The sequence below is a fragment of the Phyllostomus discolor genome, chromosome 8, assembly GCF_004126475.2.
Source record: "Phyllostomus discolor isolate MPI-MPIP mPhyDis1 chromosome 8, mPhyDis1.pri.v3, whole genome shotgun sequence".
Classification (NCBI taxonomy): domain Eukaryota; kingdom Metazoa; phylum Chordata; class Mammalia; order Chiroptera; family Phyllostomidae; genus Phyllostomus; species Phyllostomus discolor.
Window position 1 is genome coordinate 55,632,860 of NC_040910.2, and position 16,734 is coordinate 55,649,593.

General features: G+C 45.3%; 1 protein-coding gene across 3 annotated transcripts in view; it reads right to left on the bottom strand.

Annotated features, from left to right (window-relative positions):
* Positions 1 to 11,592, bottom strand: part of ADRA1A (adrenoceptor alpha 1A) — a 105,584-nt gene extending 93,992 nt beyond the window's left edge. For all 3 annotated transcript variants that reach the window (XM_036032707.1, XM_028520496.2, XM_036032708.1), the window contains exon 1: positions 8,814 to 11,592. In XM_036032707.1, the coding sequence (XP_035888600.1) occupies positions 8,814 to 9,696 (883 nt within the window). In that variant the 5' untranslated portion in view covers positions 9,697 to 11,592. The remainder of the gene's footprint in view (positions 1 to 8,813) is intronic.
* Between the last annotated feature and the right edge of the window lie 5,142 nt (positions 11,593 to 16,734).

A 16,734-nucleotide genomic window follows, 5' to 3' on the forward strand; every position in this document is an offset into this window, starting at 1 on the left:
TCTTCTGGAAAAGCCTCCTGAATACCAGGCCTTCCAGGTCAGAGTCCTTGTCTGTCTGCTCCTTCCTGCCCCCTTTCAGTCCCTGAACTCTTCTTCACTCTACAGATCTCAGCTCAGAGGCCAAGTCCTCCCTGTGTGCAAGCCTTTTCTGCATCCCTGCCCAGGGCTGGGCTCATCCACAGCAGATGTTTTCAAGGTTCCACCTGCATCCTCTTCTCTGTATGCAGCTTGGGATTTCTCATGTGCTTATCTAAGTAATGTCTGCCTCCCCATGGAGATTAGAAGCCTGTAGGAAGGCAAGGACTTCAACTAATTTTACTCTGTGCATTACATAAACCCCAGAACATGGTACATTCTCAGTAAATAATAACAGGTGGATGAAAGAAAACTGTTGTTTGATAGATTTGGGAGGCAGACGAGGAGCAAGATGAGTACAGCAACCCTCCCACCCCCATCCCCACCCCTCTATGCACCTCCCTGTTGCCTACCCATTAGCAGATGAGTCTATTTCCTTGAACCTACTGATGTGCTGGCCTTGTGACATGCTTTCACTGCAGAATGAGGCAGAAGTAACACTGGGCCAGGTCTGCGCCTGGATCTTCAGAAGCTTGGTAGCATCTATCCTGACTCTCTTTGAGAGAACTGCCACTTGTAAGAAAGCTAGTCTAAACCACTGGAGCAGGAGAAGCTGCCAGTTCTGATAGCTAGCCCAGCTCCTGGATCAGCCACTATGTTTTTGGATAGTTTGTGGTACAGCAAGAATGAGTAAAAAATCTGGTTTCTTATCTTAAAATCAAAATGGCTCATGGATTCTCTCCACACCATTGTCTCTAAGAGATCAATCTTTTCCATAAGAATCAGGGACCTGGTCTGTTTGCACCTGCAGCCAAGTAACATAGTCTCTGGCTACCTCAACATCTACACAAGCCAAGAGTCCTTCAATGCCATTTATGTGCTCTTGCCCATTTTCCTTGCTGTTTTTTAGTTGTCACCATCTAGAATGTTTCTGTTTTTCATTGAGCATATTTTCAGCATCATTCAGGCAGGGATTTTCTGGTCTTTATCTCCAGTGATTCTCCAGCTGCCTGGCACACAGTAGATGCTCAGTAAAATTTGCTAAATAAAGGAGTCATTGGCTGTCTTACTGCCTCCACCTGATCAGCCCCTTGCCAGCTCTGCCTTCCACAAAATGCCCCATTTTAAAACATATTCTCCCCGCTCACCACTGCTGCCCACCCCTCTTTTTTATTTTCACATAATTCTCTAATTTTCTAGGTCCATATGAGTTACAGCTTGGCCTAGCACTGCCTCCTTTGACTTCAGACATAATAGCAATGGCCAGGTCTAATCATGGTGTCTATTTTGTATTTAAATCAGGAGATGTGTCCAGAGTTCAGTCACATAGCTCTATATTCAGTGATGATCGCTCCCTTCACCCCTTCCCCTCTGCCTTCCTCTCTTTCTCTGACCTCCAGGGTGTCATGCTCATGGTGACACCCTTATGTCAGCCTGTGTCAGTCACAGTGGACCACACAAACTACCAGCCACCCTGAATAATGCCACCTATTTTATGAAAAAGAAAGCCTCAGCTTCGGTTTCCATCTCTGGCCAGGACTTTCTCCACTTGGCACTGGCCTCTGGGACAGTGGTCTCCAGACAAAAGGTGACATGAACAAAAGTGAGACACATGCTTTTGGTGCCTGGCTTCCCATGTGAGGCACACTGTCCACTCTTTCTTATTCCACAGGTTGAAGCCTAACACTGTCATATTCTTTCTGTTCATCTCCACGATCAAGCTTGTTTGTTTGTTTGTTTGTTTTTAAAACATTCCCTCCAAGCAATAAATGACTGATAGTAACCTCAAACATGATTCCCCTCCAGTGAAGGGTTTCTGGATTTCAGCCAAACATGTAGGATGCAAAAAGAAAATAAGATTAGCAACACTAGATTTCAGAGCAGGCAAGTCAGATTGCTACCCATAATCACACTATTCAGTTAGGCAACCAAGCCAGCCCTCTTGGGGTGGAGCTGTGGTAGGTGGAGATATGTGGGGTCAGTGAGGAGACAGAGCCTTTCACAGTGTACAGGAGCAAACTTTGGTGAGGAAATGGAGGGTACCCATCCCCCCCACCCCCAACTATCTTGGGCTAGGTTTCACACATGGGGGTGCTTCACTTTTCAGCTTTCTGTATCACATTCATCTGTGCCCTGGTTTTAGTTTCTAATATCACTGTTGTCTGGCAGCCTAGCACAGACCGATAACTTCTTCCCAAGAGAGTACTTGTATTAAGACCCCATGTTCCTTGTGTATGATAATATAATGACATATTTATTCTTCTGTTTACATTTTGTATGAAAAACGTACTAAAAATCAGTAACATCTCATTGGTGGCCCAGCAGAGGTAGTCAGTCTTCAAATTCTTGCTTAGTCTACAATGATATTTCTAGAAGCTTCCACAGTGATCTTAAGACGTGGTTAGCTGTTCTATTTCTCAGCCCTGGTAATATCACTTTGAGGACCAATGTCACAGACTTGTGATAATTGTTCCTAATTTGTCTCCTTAACTAGATTGTGAGGCTCTTGGGTGCTTTATCGATTTTTTTATTCTGTTTAACTCAGTGCCTGTTACTTATTACACAGTCAGTAAATCCTGGGAGATATAGTCTCCTACTCATTAGGTATCAGGAAGAAATTGCACTACAGAGTGGGTAGGCTTAGGCTCTTGCACCCACTGTACAGCCTGGTCGAATACTCCCAATTATAAATTTCCAGATTCCTTCCTGTCACACTGTATCATTGGGGTTTGAAGAAGCCCAGTGATTCCAGGTGCTCCTCCCCAGCTACACTCCCTTCCACCACAGCCTCCTCACCCCAACATTACTAACCCCCAAGATAGCAGATTGGAGAGGGAGGCTCTGATTGGACCAGCACCCCCCTTCCCCTCAAGGATCTCTGGTGACAGCTTGGCTGACACCACAAGTCCCTTCACTTGAAGGGACTCCCCTCTTCCTGTGGCCCCTTTATATAGTTAATCATTAGCAACAGTGCATATAATCCCCAGCCTCTTAGCTGTTACAGAGCAACATACAACCTTCTTCTAAATTTATGACCCCAGGTCTCAAATGAGACTCCTCAAGAATTTTGGTGACTCCACTAAATCCCCATAATCTAATCACTCTCTCACCTCAAAGATTAATATTTCACGTCCTCTTTGGTTCTTCATATGACCATCATTTCCTATTCCTTCTTTACTTCTAGCTGATAATCTTTCTACTTATTTCACTGAGAAATATATATATATATATATATATATATATATATATATATATATTCCAAAGAGATCTGCCCACCCCACTGTGTTTTGTCATCCTTTCCCAACCCTACTCTGGGCACTGAATCTCTCTATTTCATCATTCCCAAACATGATATCCTGCCTCTCACCTTTAAAAATTCTCTCTAGATCCTTCCAGCTATACTGTATTTCCCAGCTCCATTGTCTAATAAAACCTTTCTGAAGAACTGTTTCATTGTTCCCATTTCTTCCTTTCCCATCCTAACCTGAAAGCACAGCCAGGCTCTTTGCCTCCATCACTCCACTGAAGCTATCACCCTCCAAGGTCCTCTTCATATCTGTATGGACCTCCACTTGGCCAAGTTCACTGTTGATTCCCAGTCCTCCTTTGACTTGACTTGGCAGCTGCATGGGACACAGCTGATTACTCTTGTCTTCTTGAAACATTTCCATTCAGCTTTGGGGACATCATAATTTCCTCCTTGGCCACTTCTGCTCACTGTTTTTTGATGATTGGTTCTTCTCCTTTAGCCAGCCCTCAACTATCAGAATGCTCCAGGGCTCACGCTTATGTCTCTTTTCTCTCCATATGTTCTCCCTTATAGATCCCTCCATTCTGTGTCTTTAAATATATCAATGTGTCCTAAGTTTAGACAACTTCCCATCTTATTCAATTCGTACATCTAACTACCTACTGGGCATCTCTACTGACATGTCTGATGGACCCATCTCAGCACTTACCCTTCACTCCCCTGCTGGCCCTGCACAACCCTGTCATTCTCTAGTTTTCTCACGTTCAGTAAAATGTATGATTTGCCCAGTTATTTAGGCCCCAGACATAGAAGTTATCTTTAATTCCTCTCTTTTTCACATGTCCCTATGTCCAAACTTGTCAGCTCTACCTTTGAAATGAGGGCTGAATGCGATCATTTCTCACCACCTCCACCTGAGTGGAACCAAGACCTTTTTCCCCTGACTTCTCCAACAGCCTCCTCACCAGTCTCCCTGCTCTCACTCACCCCAAACAACCCACTCTCCACCCAGCAACCCCAACTGATCCTTTCAAAGCATAAGACCAGTCACTCATCTGCTAAAAGCTGTCCAATGGCTTCCCATCACAATTAGAATGATATGCACATTCTACTTTGGCCTCACCAATCCACATTACTTTGACCTTGTCTATCTCCCCAGGCTCTTTTTGAACTTGTCTTCCCCCACATTCTCTGTAGTTCAGCCATACTGGTCTTTCTGCCCTGCCTTAAATGAGACAGGTTCTTTCCTATTTCCACACTGGCTGTTCCCTCTGCCCAGAAAGCTTTCCGCCCCAGACTTTGTAAGGCCTGCTTTTCACTTCAGCCAATGTGTGTGCTCAGACATTACCTCTTCACAGAGGACTTTCCTGAACCCTCTCCCCATTGTCCTGCTACTCTCTAGCCTCTTATCCTGTTGACTTTTAAAATAGTGCTAATTAATACTGAATTCTTTAATATATAATGATTTTTAATTTTTATTTTAGAATACTAAAAATTATAGTGCTATATCTACTTGAGTAAGAGGATGTATAGCATCAGTTAAATAACAATAGCTAAACAAAAAAGAGATCAGTCAAAATTACTTTAAAGAGGAAACAATACAGATGTTCTCAGTGATTGTGGGTGTTCAGGACTCAGCTGCTGGGGAAACTGAGTCAAACTTGCAGATGACTCTGGATTCTTGAGCTCTTACTTCATGGCCCTTATCCTTTCTGGGGCACTAATGACCCATGGCATTCCCAGTGGGCTGTGGGTGGAACAAAATGGCCACTCGGGGAAGGCTGGAACTTGGACTTGACCTTGGCTATCATTTTGCCTGTTGTGATCATTTTCTTTCCTTACCTCCTAGGGCTTTTTCTCCATCCACGGGTCTGTGTTCCAGCTTCCTTGAGCCCTTTCACATAGAAAACAGTCCCCATTCCACAGCAGGAAGTGCTTCTCTCCAGTTCCTTGTCCAGGTCTTCAGCCATCTTCCTGTAGAGGCTGCAAATCTAATGTGCAGAGTTCATGTTGCTACACATGCTGACAAGTGTCTGCTCCATTTCTAAGCAGATCATTTCCACCTCAGTTTCTTCTGAAGTTGCATTAAGTGATCTTCATGTGATTCAGACAGAATGTGAAGCTTTGGCTTCAGCTGCTGAATGACACTTTCCAGGTTTGAATTTTCACATAGCAAAGATGCTTCCTTGAATTTGAGACTGGTTACCTGTCCTGTGAGCTCTTCATGCATTTGCTTGTCTTCCCACGATTGTCTGGCTATTTCCTGGTGTTCCTCTTCAGGACTTCAAAAGGACACATTGAAGTCGCATCATCAGGGACACCCTCCAGATGCACTTGTGACCAAAGAAGGGGGTGGTCACCGATTTCCACTTCCCTGTTCTGTTTGATTTGCCACATCACATGACCTAAGTGATCCCAAAAAGATTCAAGAACAGGTATGGTCTGCAGCTGTCTTTCAGTCACTGACATTAATTGGCTGATTTCATCTTTCAGAACCTGCTCCTTCATGTGTAGACTGCTCCAACCTGTCTTTCTCCTGTTCCTTTTCCTGGACTCCCTGACTTAACCCCATAATTTCTTGGTGGAATGGTTGTGGGATTTCTGAAAAATGAATATTTTTCTTGAAATCATTTGTTATTGTCTTCTGAAGTTGCTCTTCATCGATCTCTGATGCTCTAAGATGAGCCTTCATCAGTCAGCTGGAAAGTCTAGGTACCTGCTTTCTTGGTACCATTCACAGAGAGACCTGCTGAGTTTATATTCAGTGCCAACAAGCACCAGGTCTGCAGTGGGGAGGCCCAGCTCCAGGCAGCTGGAGGGAGTCATCAGTGTGTATCCCTGATTCAATGATAATATATTCTGGTTCAATATTCTCTCTACATCTTCCAAAGACTTCATTGCTAGCAGAACACCTTTTTGTTAGCACCTTGCTAGTCTTAAAGTTGTGTCGTCTCTTTACTATCAAAGATTTCACCATGCACATACCCGGACCCCCCAGAGAAATGCATGGAGCCCTGGGGTGTGTCTCAAGCTTTCAGAAACACCAGCAGAGCCCCACCCAGATGCTAGAAGGTGGACATAGGGGCAGGCAGCAGGCCCTCCATGGCTGGTCTGGCTCAACAGCTCTGTCTTTGAGTGCCAGTGTCCTGTGCACCACACCTGACCCCTTGGAACCCTCAGAGTGTTCATTCTTTGAGGTAAACATATACCTGGCAACCAGGGCAGATCCATTGGGCTGGGGGAAGGGGGCCAGCAGGTTCTAAGACAGTTTTCCCCAATCGCTCAGAAATAGAAAGTGATCTCATGCATCCAGGCACAGGGCCGGGTGGAGAGACTGCAGTCCAGAGTACAGACAGTCTGGAGTACAGAGAGTTCATACATGCCTTTGCCCTCCCCCTGCCCCGTTAACTGTCCCTTACTATGAACACTTTGCATTAGTGTGCTGCATTTGTTAAACTGATGAACCATTGTTACCTTGTTATCATCCGAAGCCCGTAGTTTACATCAGCTGAAGCCCATCTTTGTGTTGTGTAGTTCTGGGAGCTTTGACAAATGCATGAGTTGCATATCCACAATCACATTATCACACAGACTAGTTTCACAGCCCCCCAAATCCCCTGTGCACACCTGCTCTTTCCTCCCTCTCTCCTTTTGAATCTCTAGAAGCCACTGATGGCTTTCCTGCTGCTTTGTCTGATATTATTGCATCTACTCTTGCTCTCTCCCTCTCTCTTTTTTTTTAACCTTTCAATTACTGTTGACAGTCAATAGTATTTTATGTTAGTTTCAGGTGTATGATCCTGAATTACTGGCATGTATTTGCTCATGTCTATCTGCAGAAAGAATGAAGACATCTCACTGGAAGGACTTTTCCACTTTGTTTCTTCACAGTGTGTAGAACAAGTGCTCAATAAATACTTGCTGAGTGAATGGATGCATGAATCTCTTACTTCCTCTTTTCTTACTTCCTCCTGGGAGGAAGTAAGAGATGGGATGCAGAAAGGTCAGCAAGCAGGTAGTGGCTCAGGTAAAGAGTTTCACTTAAATAAATTTATAGCTGTGAAGTACTTCCAGGAGCAGAGTAAGCCATAATGATGGACAGACACCACAGCAGGTGAGTCAGAGGGCTCAAAAGAGCATCTGTTGGAAGGAAATTTCTACAGTGACAAAATGTTCTCTGTTTCTCTGTCCAGAATAGTAGCCATTGGCCACCTGTGCCTACTGAGCACTTAAAAATGTGGTTAATGAGACTGAGGAATTGAACACTAATTTTCATTAATTTAACTCACATTAAATAGCCACATATGGCTGGTGGACATGGCATTAGACAGTGAAGTTCTAGAACCTGAGGATAACAATGTGTACCTCACACCGTGAGTTCCTGAGTGGACTAATGCAATAAACCTTGTCAAACGTCTGAAACAGAGCTGACCCTCAAACAAAAATCATAGCTGCCCTTATCGCAGGGTTGCAAATTAAAGTACTTTGAAGTACATATCATTTCCATTTGGCTCTACAGTGCTGGAAACAGACTTTTATTAATTTTATCATAATTTTTTGTTTCATAGAATTAGTGGATAACCAATGTGTGTGTCTACATTTGAGCTCACAAACTAAGAATAGCAAACATCCGTTTGGGAATCTTGTGAGGGCCTTTCGGGGTAAATGACCATTCCAAGTGTGTCGGCTTGCTGATACTTCTAATGAGCTAATTAGTTTTTTACAACAGCTCATTTAGCATTTGCAAAATCTGGATTTGTAACATTACTGTATTATATTCAAACTATGTCATTTGCATCTTCCCAATACTTTTGGATAAGAGGAATGCTAACTTTAATACTATTAAAATAAAAGGAAAAGTATTTTCTTACTGGAAACATTATGTTGAATTCTTTAAAGCTTAAATTGATTTAGACATAAAATCATTTATTTTCTTGTCAGAGGCTTGCCATACTTTCTTCCATACTGAATCCAGAATATAAAATTGACACAGGTATAGAACATAAGCAGACCATTATAACCCCCCCCTTAGGAATAATCTAATCTAATAATAAAATTACACATTTGTACAGAATAAGCATAGGGCTTATTTTTAGGCCAAGGGAATTTGCAGTACTTAGCCACTGAGGTGGAAGGGGCATTCCGCAGCCCTGTGGAGGTGCTGGTGGAGAGTCCCACTGGAAGAGGTGGGTTGTGTTTAGATTAGCACATGCTTATAGGCATTGAGAAGTCAACGTTCATATTAAAGAGACCAACTAATCTGCATCCCTTGGAAGCCACTTTACAGTAGTTGCAAAGTGCCCTAGGACATAATATAAATGAGATTGGATTAGAAAGGGCATGGAAATTCCCCTTTCTAACACGGGAGCCTTTCCAGGCTGCCCTCCAGGCTTTGCTGTTTGAAATGCAGATCTTTTCTGGCCCACCCCGACTGTGAATTGGGGGTAGCAGACCCTAAAAGCTAAGATGGGGTGTGGTGAAGACTTACCAATGGGCATCACTAAGAAGAAAGGCAGCCAGCAGAGGACGAAGCAGCCGACCACGATGCCCAGTGTTTTGGCAGCTTTCTTCTCCCTGGAAAACTTGAGGAGTCTCACAGAGAAGTGCGTTTTGTTCCTGGAGGTGGGCACCCCACCGCCTCCTACCGGGGCATTTTTCCGATGGATGCGGAGCGTCACCTGCTCCGAGTCAGACTTGTCGGTCTTGAGGCCGGACTTGAGGCCCCGGCTCTCCCTCTTGGCCACCACGTAGACCCGGCAGTACATGACCAGAATGATGGCCAGCGGCATATAGAAGGACCCCAGCGCGGAGAACAGCACGTAGCCCGGCTCCTCGGTGATCTGGCAGATGGTCTCGTCCTCCGGGGCCGGCTGCCTCCAGCCGAACAGGGGCCCGATGGAGATGACAAGGGAGAGCGCCCAGACGCAGAGCAGAGCCATAAGGCCCCTCTTCTGGGTGACGATGGTGGGGTAGCGCAGCGGGTAGCTCACGCCAATGCAGCGGTCAATGGAGATGATGCAGAGCCCCATGATGGACGCGGTGCAGCACAGGACGTCCACCGCCGCCCAGATGGTGCAAAAGACCCTGCCGAAGGCCCAGTAGCCCAGGATCTCGAAGATAGCGGAGAAGGGCAGCACAGTGGAGGTGAGCAACAGGTCGGCCACCGCCAGGTTGACGATGTAGTAGTGAGTGACCGAGTGCAGGTGCCTATGGCAGGCCACAGAGAGGATCACTAGGATGTTCCCCAGTACCCCGAATATAATGAGGCTCCCCAAGATCACCCCGAGCAGAATGGCCTTGGAAATGTTCACCGGTACCGGCGGGTGCGTGCAGTTGGAGCTGTCGGAGGCATTTCCAGAGAGAAACACCATGGTCCCAGCCGGCAGGTTGAGGTCCGGCTCTCCAGGGCCTCCCCCGGGAGGGGTCGGAGGCGGGGAGCCAGGGAGCCGGGAGTCAAAAAGTCTGGGCTTGGGGGAGCCTTACCCGCTGGGGTTGGCTGGGAGTGACAGAGAGCCCGAGGGTGAAAAGCAACCCTGGCCAGCCCTGGAAACCCTCAGAAGGCCACACAAAGAGGCAGGGCACTAAAGGCGACATGGCCAGGGGCGTGCGGGTTTGCCCGCGGACGCCCTCCACCCGCTGCGCTGGCCCGAAGACCCAAGGCTTGGCGCCCAGCTCTAGGAGACAAGTTGCAAAATGTAATCCCAGAATTACGAGAATCCTATTTTCTGCGCTGTCTCATCCGTCCTGATGAGAAGATTTAGCATTCTTCATATCATTTGGAATTCAAAGATCCAGCGCCAGTCTCTCCCCCGCCCCAAACCACAAGCAAGTGCCAGTCTGCCGTCCGCTCGAAGGCAGGGACCCTCGACATCTGGGCACTGCTCCCGGCCCGCAGTACCCACAGTGTGGCTGGTCCGCGGTGGAGTCGTGTTAGGTCCAAGTTCTAGGTGCCCGTGCCGGGGGGACGTGGGTGTGAACTGTTTGTCAAGGCCAAGATGGTCAAGGAGCGTTGTTGGCGGGCGTCTTCCTGAGAGAGCGCAAAAAGAAAGGTGGGATGTCAACCAGGCGCTCCCGGATCGAGGTCTTGCAGGGCTCAACCGGCAGGACCCGGCTGGGAGCCGGGCTGACTTTGCGGTCCAGGAGCCGCTGGCCCTGCGGCAGCAGAGGGCCTGTGGAGGGGCCCTCTGTTCGCAATGTCCCTGCGGCTGAAAACCTGCCCTGGAGCGCTCAGCCGTGCGACCGCTGGCGGGGTTCAAATCCGAAGCAAATAAAAGTCCAAACCGCAGCTCCTGCTGACCGGATGGCGTAAGGGGGAATTAACATCCCCGAAGCTTGCAAGGAGCTACTGCAGCTGGCGAGTGTGTCGCACGGAGCTGAGCCAGTGGAAACCGGAGGATCTAGCCGGCTGCCATTTGAACAGGTTGCTTTCGCAGTCCCTTGGAGGGCCCGGCGTGGGAGAGGGAAGCGCTGCGTCCTGAGGACTGCAGGGCCAGTGAGACGCGCACGCTCGCGACGGAGGAATTCAAACTTGGGTGTGCAGAGCGGGTAGGTTTGTCGACTGGACAAGTCGGCCTGAGGGTCAGGTCCTGAAAAAAGCCTAATGGGTCCCTAGGGCTAAACACGACCTAGGTCGGTCCAGGATTCCCTACCAATCCATAGGGTCGGAGGTCCCGGAGAACTCGAGCCTGGAGCCACACCCAGGTGGACTGCTGGGGTACAGAGGGAAGATTTGAGGGCGTAGGGGAAGCTTCACTCTGCAGAATGGGCTTTGCAAGTGGCAGTTACCGTGAATTTCGTAGGTGTAAAAATCAAGTTCGTGCGCCAGCGGACAGGGGGTGTCCGGCATATTCTGGGCTGGGGGTACAGTCGGAGTAGGAAACCCGGGTTTCCTCAGCTGCAAGCCGACCACAGGGACTAGGGCAGGAGTGCGAGGAGTGGGGACCCATCTTGGCTTCTAAGGACTCTGAGGTTGGATGCTGAGACGGTCCCCCAAGCAAAGGCTGCTGCAGCCATCACAAGTTCAAGAGCTCACAGGTGGTAATTAAAGCAAGAGTAGAAACCCTTTCCCCTACCTCGGAGTGATAAACACAGGTTTAAAAACACATTGTTAACTTGGAGGTCACTTCCCAGAATATGTAAGGGAAAAGGGGTGAAGTGGGGATACAGGTGTCAGAACAGGTGAAAAGGTTGGAGGGGGTTCAAGGGAAAGTGGGGGTTCCGCTCATCCCGGAACCCGAGGGCGATTTGCTTCCACCTACCCGGCCCTGCTGGACCCACACTCACCTGGAGCCCCCATGCAGAGCCCCGCACCGGAGTAGACGGGATTTCTGACCCAGGAGCAACCCTGCCGCCTCCTCTCCGCCCGCTCCCCGCAGGGAAAGGGCACCGTCTCTCCCAGGAACCAGTTCCTGGTCCTTTGGCACCCGCTGACGCACCCTTCCACCACTAATGTCTTTAAGCTCCTGGCTCACTATCCTTTACCTAGAGGTTTTAAAATAAAGAGTGAGACTAGGAAAGCAAAAAATAATAATACAACAACAGCGGATCAGTAACTCTACATTTCCCCTTTTCATACCCAACCCCCCGAAACCAGCAAAGAACTGGCAATGAACTTTGCAGCTCTCGCTGACGTAAGACAGGCAGCAGCCCCAGCTAGCAGGGCATCTGCAGTTATCGTTTACTCTGCAGCGCAAGCACATGCGCAAAGCTATCACTTTTTTTTTTTCTTGCTTTGAGTGACTTGGGTTCTTGGTTTGGATGATGAGCACACAATGAAATATACAGATGATATAGTATAATATTGTACACTTGGAACTGATATGATCTTTTTTACCAATTCACCCCCAACAAATTTAGTAAAAATAAATTTTAAAAAGGTGTGTGGGGCTGGATATCTTTTATTTGTAGTAAATAACTTCTTTAAGTGATCCTATTTTAAAAATAAAGAAAAATGGACACTCGCCAGACATATTAATTACTGCGTGTTCAAAGAAATACCCAGATTGATTTGATTGACATTAGGACTAAGTTCAGTTAAAATCAGACTGATTTGGCATACTGTTATGCCAAATATGCAGATAAATTATATTATCTGCAGGTGTTTTAAGACTCAAGTAAAATCACATAAAATTCAATAAATCTGAGTGTAATAAAATTACACTTCCAGAAAGATAAAGTGAGCATATCTAAACCTTATTAAGTATGATCCACCTCTCATTTCTTTAGATAGGTTTAAAAAGCATTAGAGTTTCACTGTAGTTTTTTACATGGTTTTGTGTTTTTGGAGTGCAACATGTTGTTTTCTAGTTTTCATAAGAAAATACACTCTTTTAAAAATTTTGTTATTGGCTTTTAAAAATGTTTTATTTATTTAGTTTTAGAGAGAGGGGAAGGGAGGGGGTAAAAGGGGAGAGAAACATCGATGTGTAGTTGCCTCTAGTGCACCCCCTACTGGGGACCTGGCCTACAACTCAGGCATGTGCCCTGACTGGGAATCAAACCGGCAGTACTTTGGTTTGCAGGCCTGTGCTGAATTCACTGAGCTACATTAGCCAGGGCAGAAAATACATTCTTTAAAGGAGAATTACTTCCCTTTAATTCTCATGGATTTATTAACAGTTGGAGTATGAAAAGCTGACATCACTAGTTTTGTTTACTTTTTTTCTGGTAAATTCCATGTTCTGCTTACATTACACCTGAATAAAGCCATATGTGTTCTTAGATATTGGAAAAACACTAAAATGTTCTGCATTCTGATTCCCACCTCCTAAGTCATCTTCTTTTATTTTCATCATTCAGACAAAACAGACCCAGTAACAAAGAGATAACTGTTATGCACTTGAATTCCTTCCCTGGAACAGAAGTTTATTAATAGTATTACCTTTTCCAGCGGAGAGAGTTGGAAGGCGTTTTTGTAGCAATGTACTTCAAAATGCTTGGGAGGCAAGCTCCTGGGAATGGGGGCTTCTGCTTCACTGGGAGCTAATGTTTAATTTCTTTTTAGACTTTAATATTATTATTGTTTTGTTTGTTTTATCCTCACCCAAGGCCTTTTTTTTTTTCATTACTTTTAGAGAAAGAAGAAAGGAGAGAGAAAAATATTTATGCAAGAAAGAAGCACCAATTGGTTGCCTTCCATATGCACTGGGTCCCAGACCTAGAATCATAGACATAGAGACTGGGACTGAACTCAAAACCTAGGCACACACCCTGACCAGGAACCCAACCTGCAACCCTTTGGTTACAGAATGATGCTCCAACCAACTGAGCCACACTGGCCAGGGCTGATTTCAATATTGTTTTTAAAATATATACACAAATGGCTTGTTCATCTACAAACTGAATTTTATATTGAACAAGAAACATTCTGGGTGAGGAGAGAGTAAACCCAGGTCCACTCTCATTCCTAAGGTACTCGCCATCTCTCCAGAATTCAGTTCCCTGTGGTGAAGAAGGCTGGACTACAATGCCTGCAGACTCTCACATTTTATCATCAAATATGTATATAATGTGTGTTCTTCAGAAACCTTATCCACCAGAGGGATATATGATTGTTTAGTTTCATACTCATTAACCTTATACCATGAATGCAAGTGCTCTATTAAGATCTGTTCTGTAGTAGATAAGGGAAATAGTGTTATCAGCAAGAAAAGCAACTGAAAATTGCTCAGCTCTGCAAGTTCAAGGAGTACAAAAGTCTTTGGAATTCCCAGTGCCCCATCCCCTAATGAATAAGCCTGATGAAAACACCCTTCCCCAATGCCACTAGGTAGGTCTTCCAAATTACTTCTTAGCCTGTAAACATCAGTCTTTGAGAACTAACTCTCAGAACCAGTTTTTCCCTCAATAATCATAGACCCACAAACAGGAAACTATCCATTTGTTAGTGACTCTTTAGAAAATAGCTATGTAAAAAAAATCAGTAAGCAAAAACCACATCTATAATGAAGTTAGTAGGCCAGAAGGGAGAGCACTCCTGCCTTCTCTTCATTGCCAAGCACAGCTGCCAGAACTGTGCTTGGTCCTCCCATAGATGTTCCCTCTCCTTTGTTTCAGGGGATATGCACATGGCCTGCCATGCTTGCCTGTTCTGAACTGCAATCCATGGTTGTTCCAGAATTCATCCACTTGCTGGAAAAATATCTGGCTGAAGAAATGGCTGACTTTCTGTTTTAGGTCAATAGTTGATGCGGATGTCCTGGAAAATGTTGAGTCAGACGCATGGGGAGGTAGGGTGAAGAAAGTGTGGCCTGCAGAGTCATAATGATGCTGTCTCTGCCCTCCTTTGAGACTAGGGCAAAACTCAGCTACTCTGAGCCATGGTTTCTTAATTTTTAAAGGGAGACAGTAAAACCCCAAGGGGGTTATTAGGACTGAGTGAGATTATATCTCATGAGGCTTATCAATGCTCTTGCTATTAATATTATTAGACCTTTCCTGTTCTGCTCATTTTGTGTGCTGCTTTGAAGTAAAATACACTTCTGATCCAGAGTGGTCCAAATTCTACACCTTACATGAGCACAATGTAATCAGCCAGAGAAATGTGCAAAGTGACCTGAGACTTACACCTGGTCAATCAGAGTGACCCTGTATACTGCTGTCAGTGAGCTGGTCCCTGGCCACTGGCTACTCCTCCTCTTGTGCCCACTCCCCCTTGTCCCACATCTTGAGGGGCCATTCACAGGTGTGTGAAGACTGCAGTCTGTACATCCAGACAGCTGCCTTTTGGCCTTTGGCCTCTGGGTGTACACACCTGTGATATGGTCTGTGCTGAGAGGGTGAGCCCCAGAGAAAGGTCTAAAGGCCCCAAAGTGTGTGGACATCTGCAGGAGGGGATTCTGGACCCCAGAGCATGACCTAGAAGGCAGAGCATGGCCTCTAGGCAGGGATATTGTCTCAATCCTCTGGCCCAGTGTACTCCTTGCCCCATGGGAAGGGCCATGGCCAGGGCGAGTCAGAGCTGGGCTCTCCAAAGCCCAAAATTCAAGACAGGGGTCCTCTTGCCTTGACCTAAGGGTGAAACTTAGTAGACATCAGGTGTAGTGGAAGTTGAGAAATCCACTGCAGGGGAGGTTCTGGAAAGGCTTGTGAGATGATATCGTTTGATTTAGGGCTTGCAGGATACGTAGGATTCAGGTTGCCAGACCAAAGTGAAGAAGGCAGATCAGCAACAGCTGTAAAGTAGAGTGATGGGAATGTGTGTGAGTGTGTGCATGTGTGTGCATGCACAGACACTGGAGCAACCAGTTGAATTGGAGAAGAAAGGCTTGTAGTAATCACACACCCAGTGCCTTTGATTGGCAAGACTGGTTAGTAAGAAAGTCAGCAAGTATGAGAGGCTTTGAGGCAAAAAACACTCAGAATCTGTTAATTTTCTCAGAAAAGAGCATACAATGGATTGGGAACTGTTTTCTGGGACTTATGATTCCAAGTGACAGAGTAGAGATCTTAATATTAGTATCTACCAAAAGACCTGGCTTTTCAACTTTAATTCTCCTTAAAAAGTTAAGAGGGAGGAAAATGAAAAGCATGCCTCAGAATGATATTGCTGCAGTTTCAAGTCACAATTATCCAAACCAGCACTGTGTTCTAATCCTTTATTGAACTCAGAAAACTGCTCAGTGCCCAGAAGCTGTTGAAGGAAGCTTTGGATGAATCATTCTGTCTTTGGCATTGTTCTTGCATCTCATTCCCACCTTCCCCAAAAAATGACTTCCTTCAAGTCTCATGACTTGTGGCATCCCACCCCTACACTGTATATTATGGTGAAAATGTGGGGTCAAGTTGGCCTGTATTATTCTTGTAAAACAATAGAACTTTGCATCTGGAGTTGCAAATGTCATTTGAGGCCTAGCAATAAAATTTCTTCAATACCTTTGTCAAAGATCAAACATAGGGATTCTGTATCTCATTTCCCCACCTGCTGATGTGCTGCTATAGGCACATTAAAATGCCTGCTGGTCTGTATTACAGTATAAAATACATGGTCACAATAGAACATTTTGAAAAGTTAGAAATATATAAAAAATAAAGCTAATTTGTAATTCTACTGCTAGAGAAAGAGCCATTGCTAAATATTTGGCATATTTTCCCATTTCTTAAATCCATGTGTGTAAATAATATACATAGAAATATATATATGCAATCTATTATGTATATTTATTGTGTATGTATATATATATTCGTATTATATACAATACTGTGATCATACTGTCTCTACTACAGTTACATATCTTGCTTTTTCATTTAATATCATTTATAGATACATCCCATATAATTAAATTTCTGTCAAAACATGATTTATATCAGCTGCACAGTAACTATATTATGTGTATATATCATGATAAACCTACATACTTAGATGATTAATATTTAGGTATTCAGATTTTTAAAAAACATCTGCTTTATAA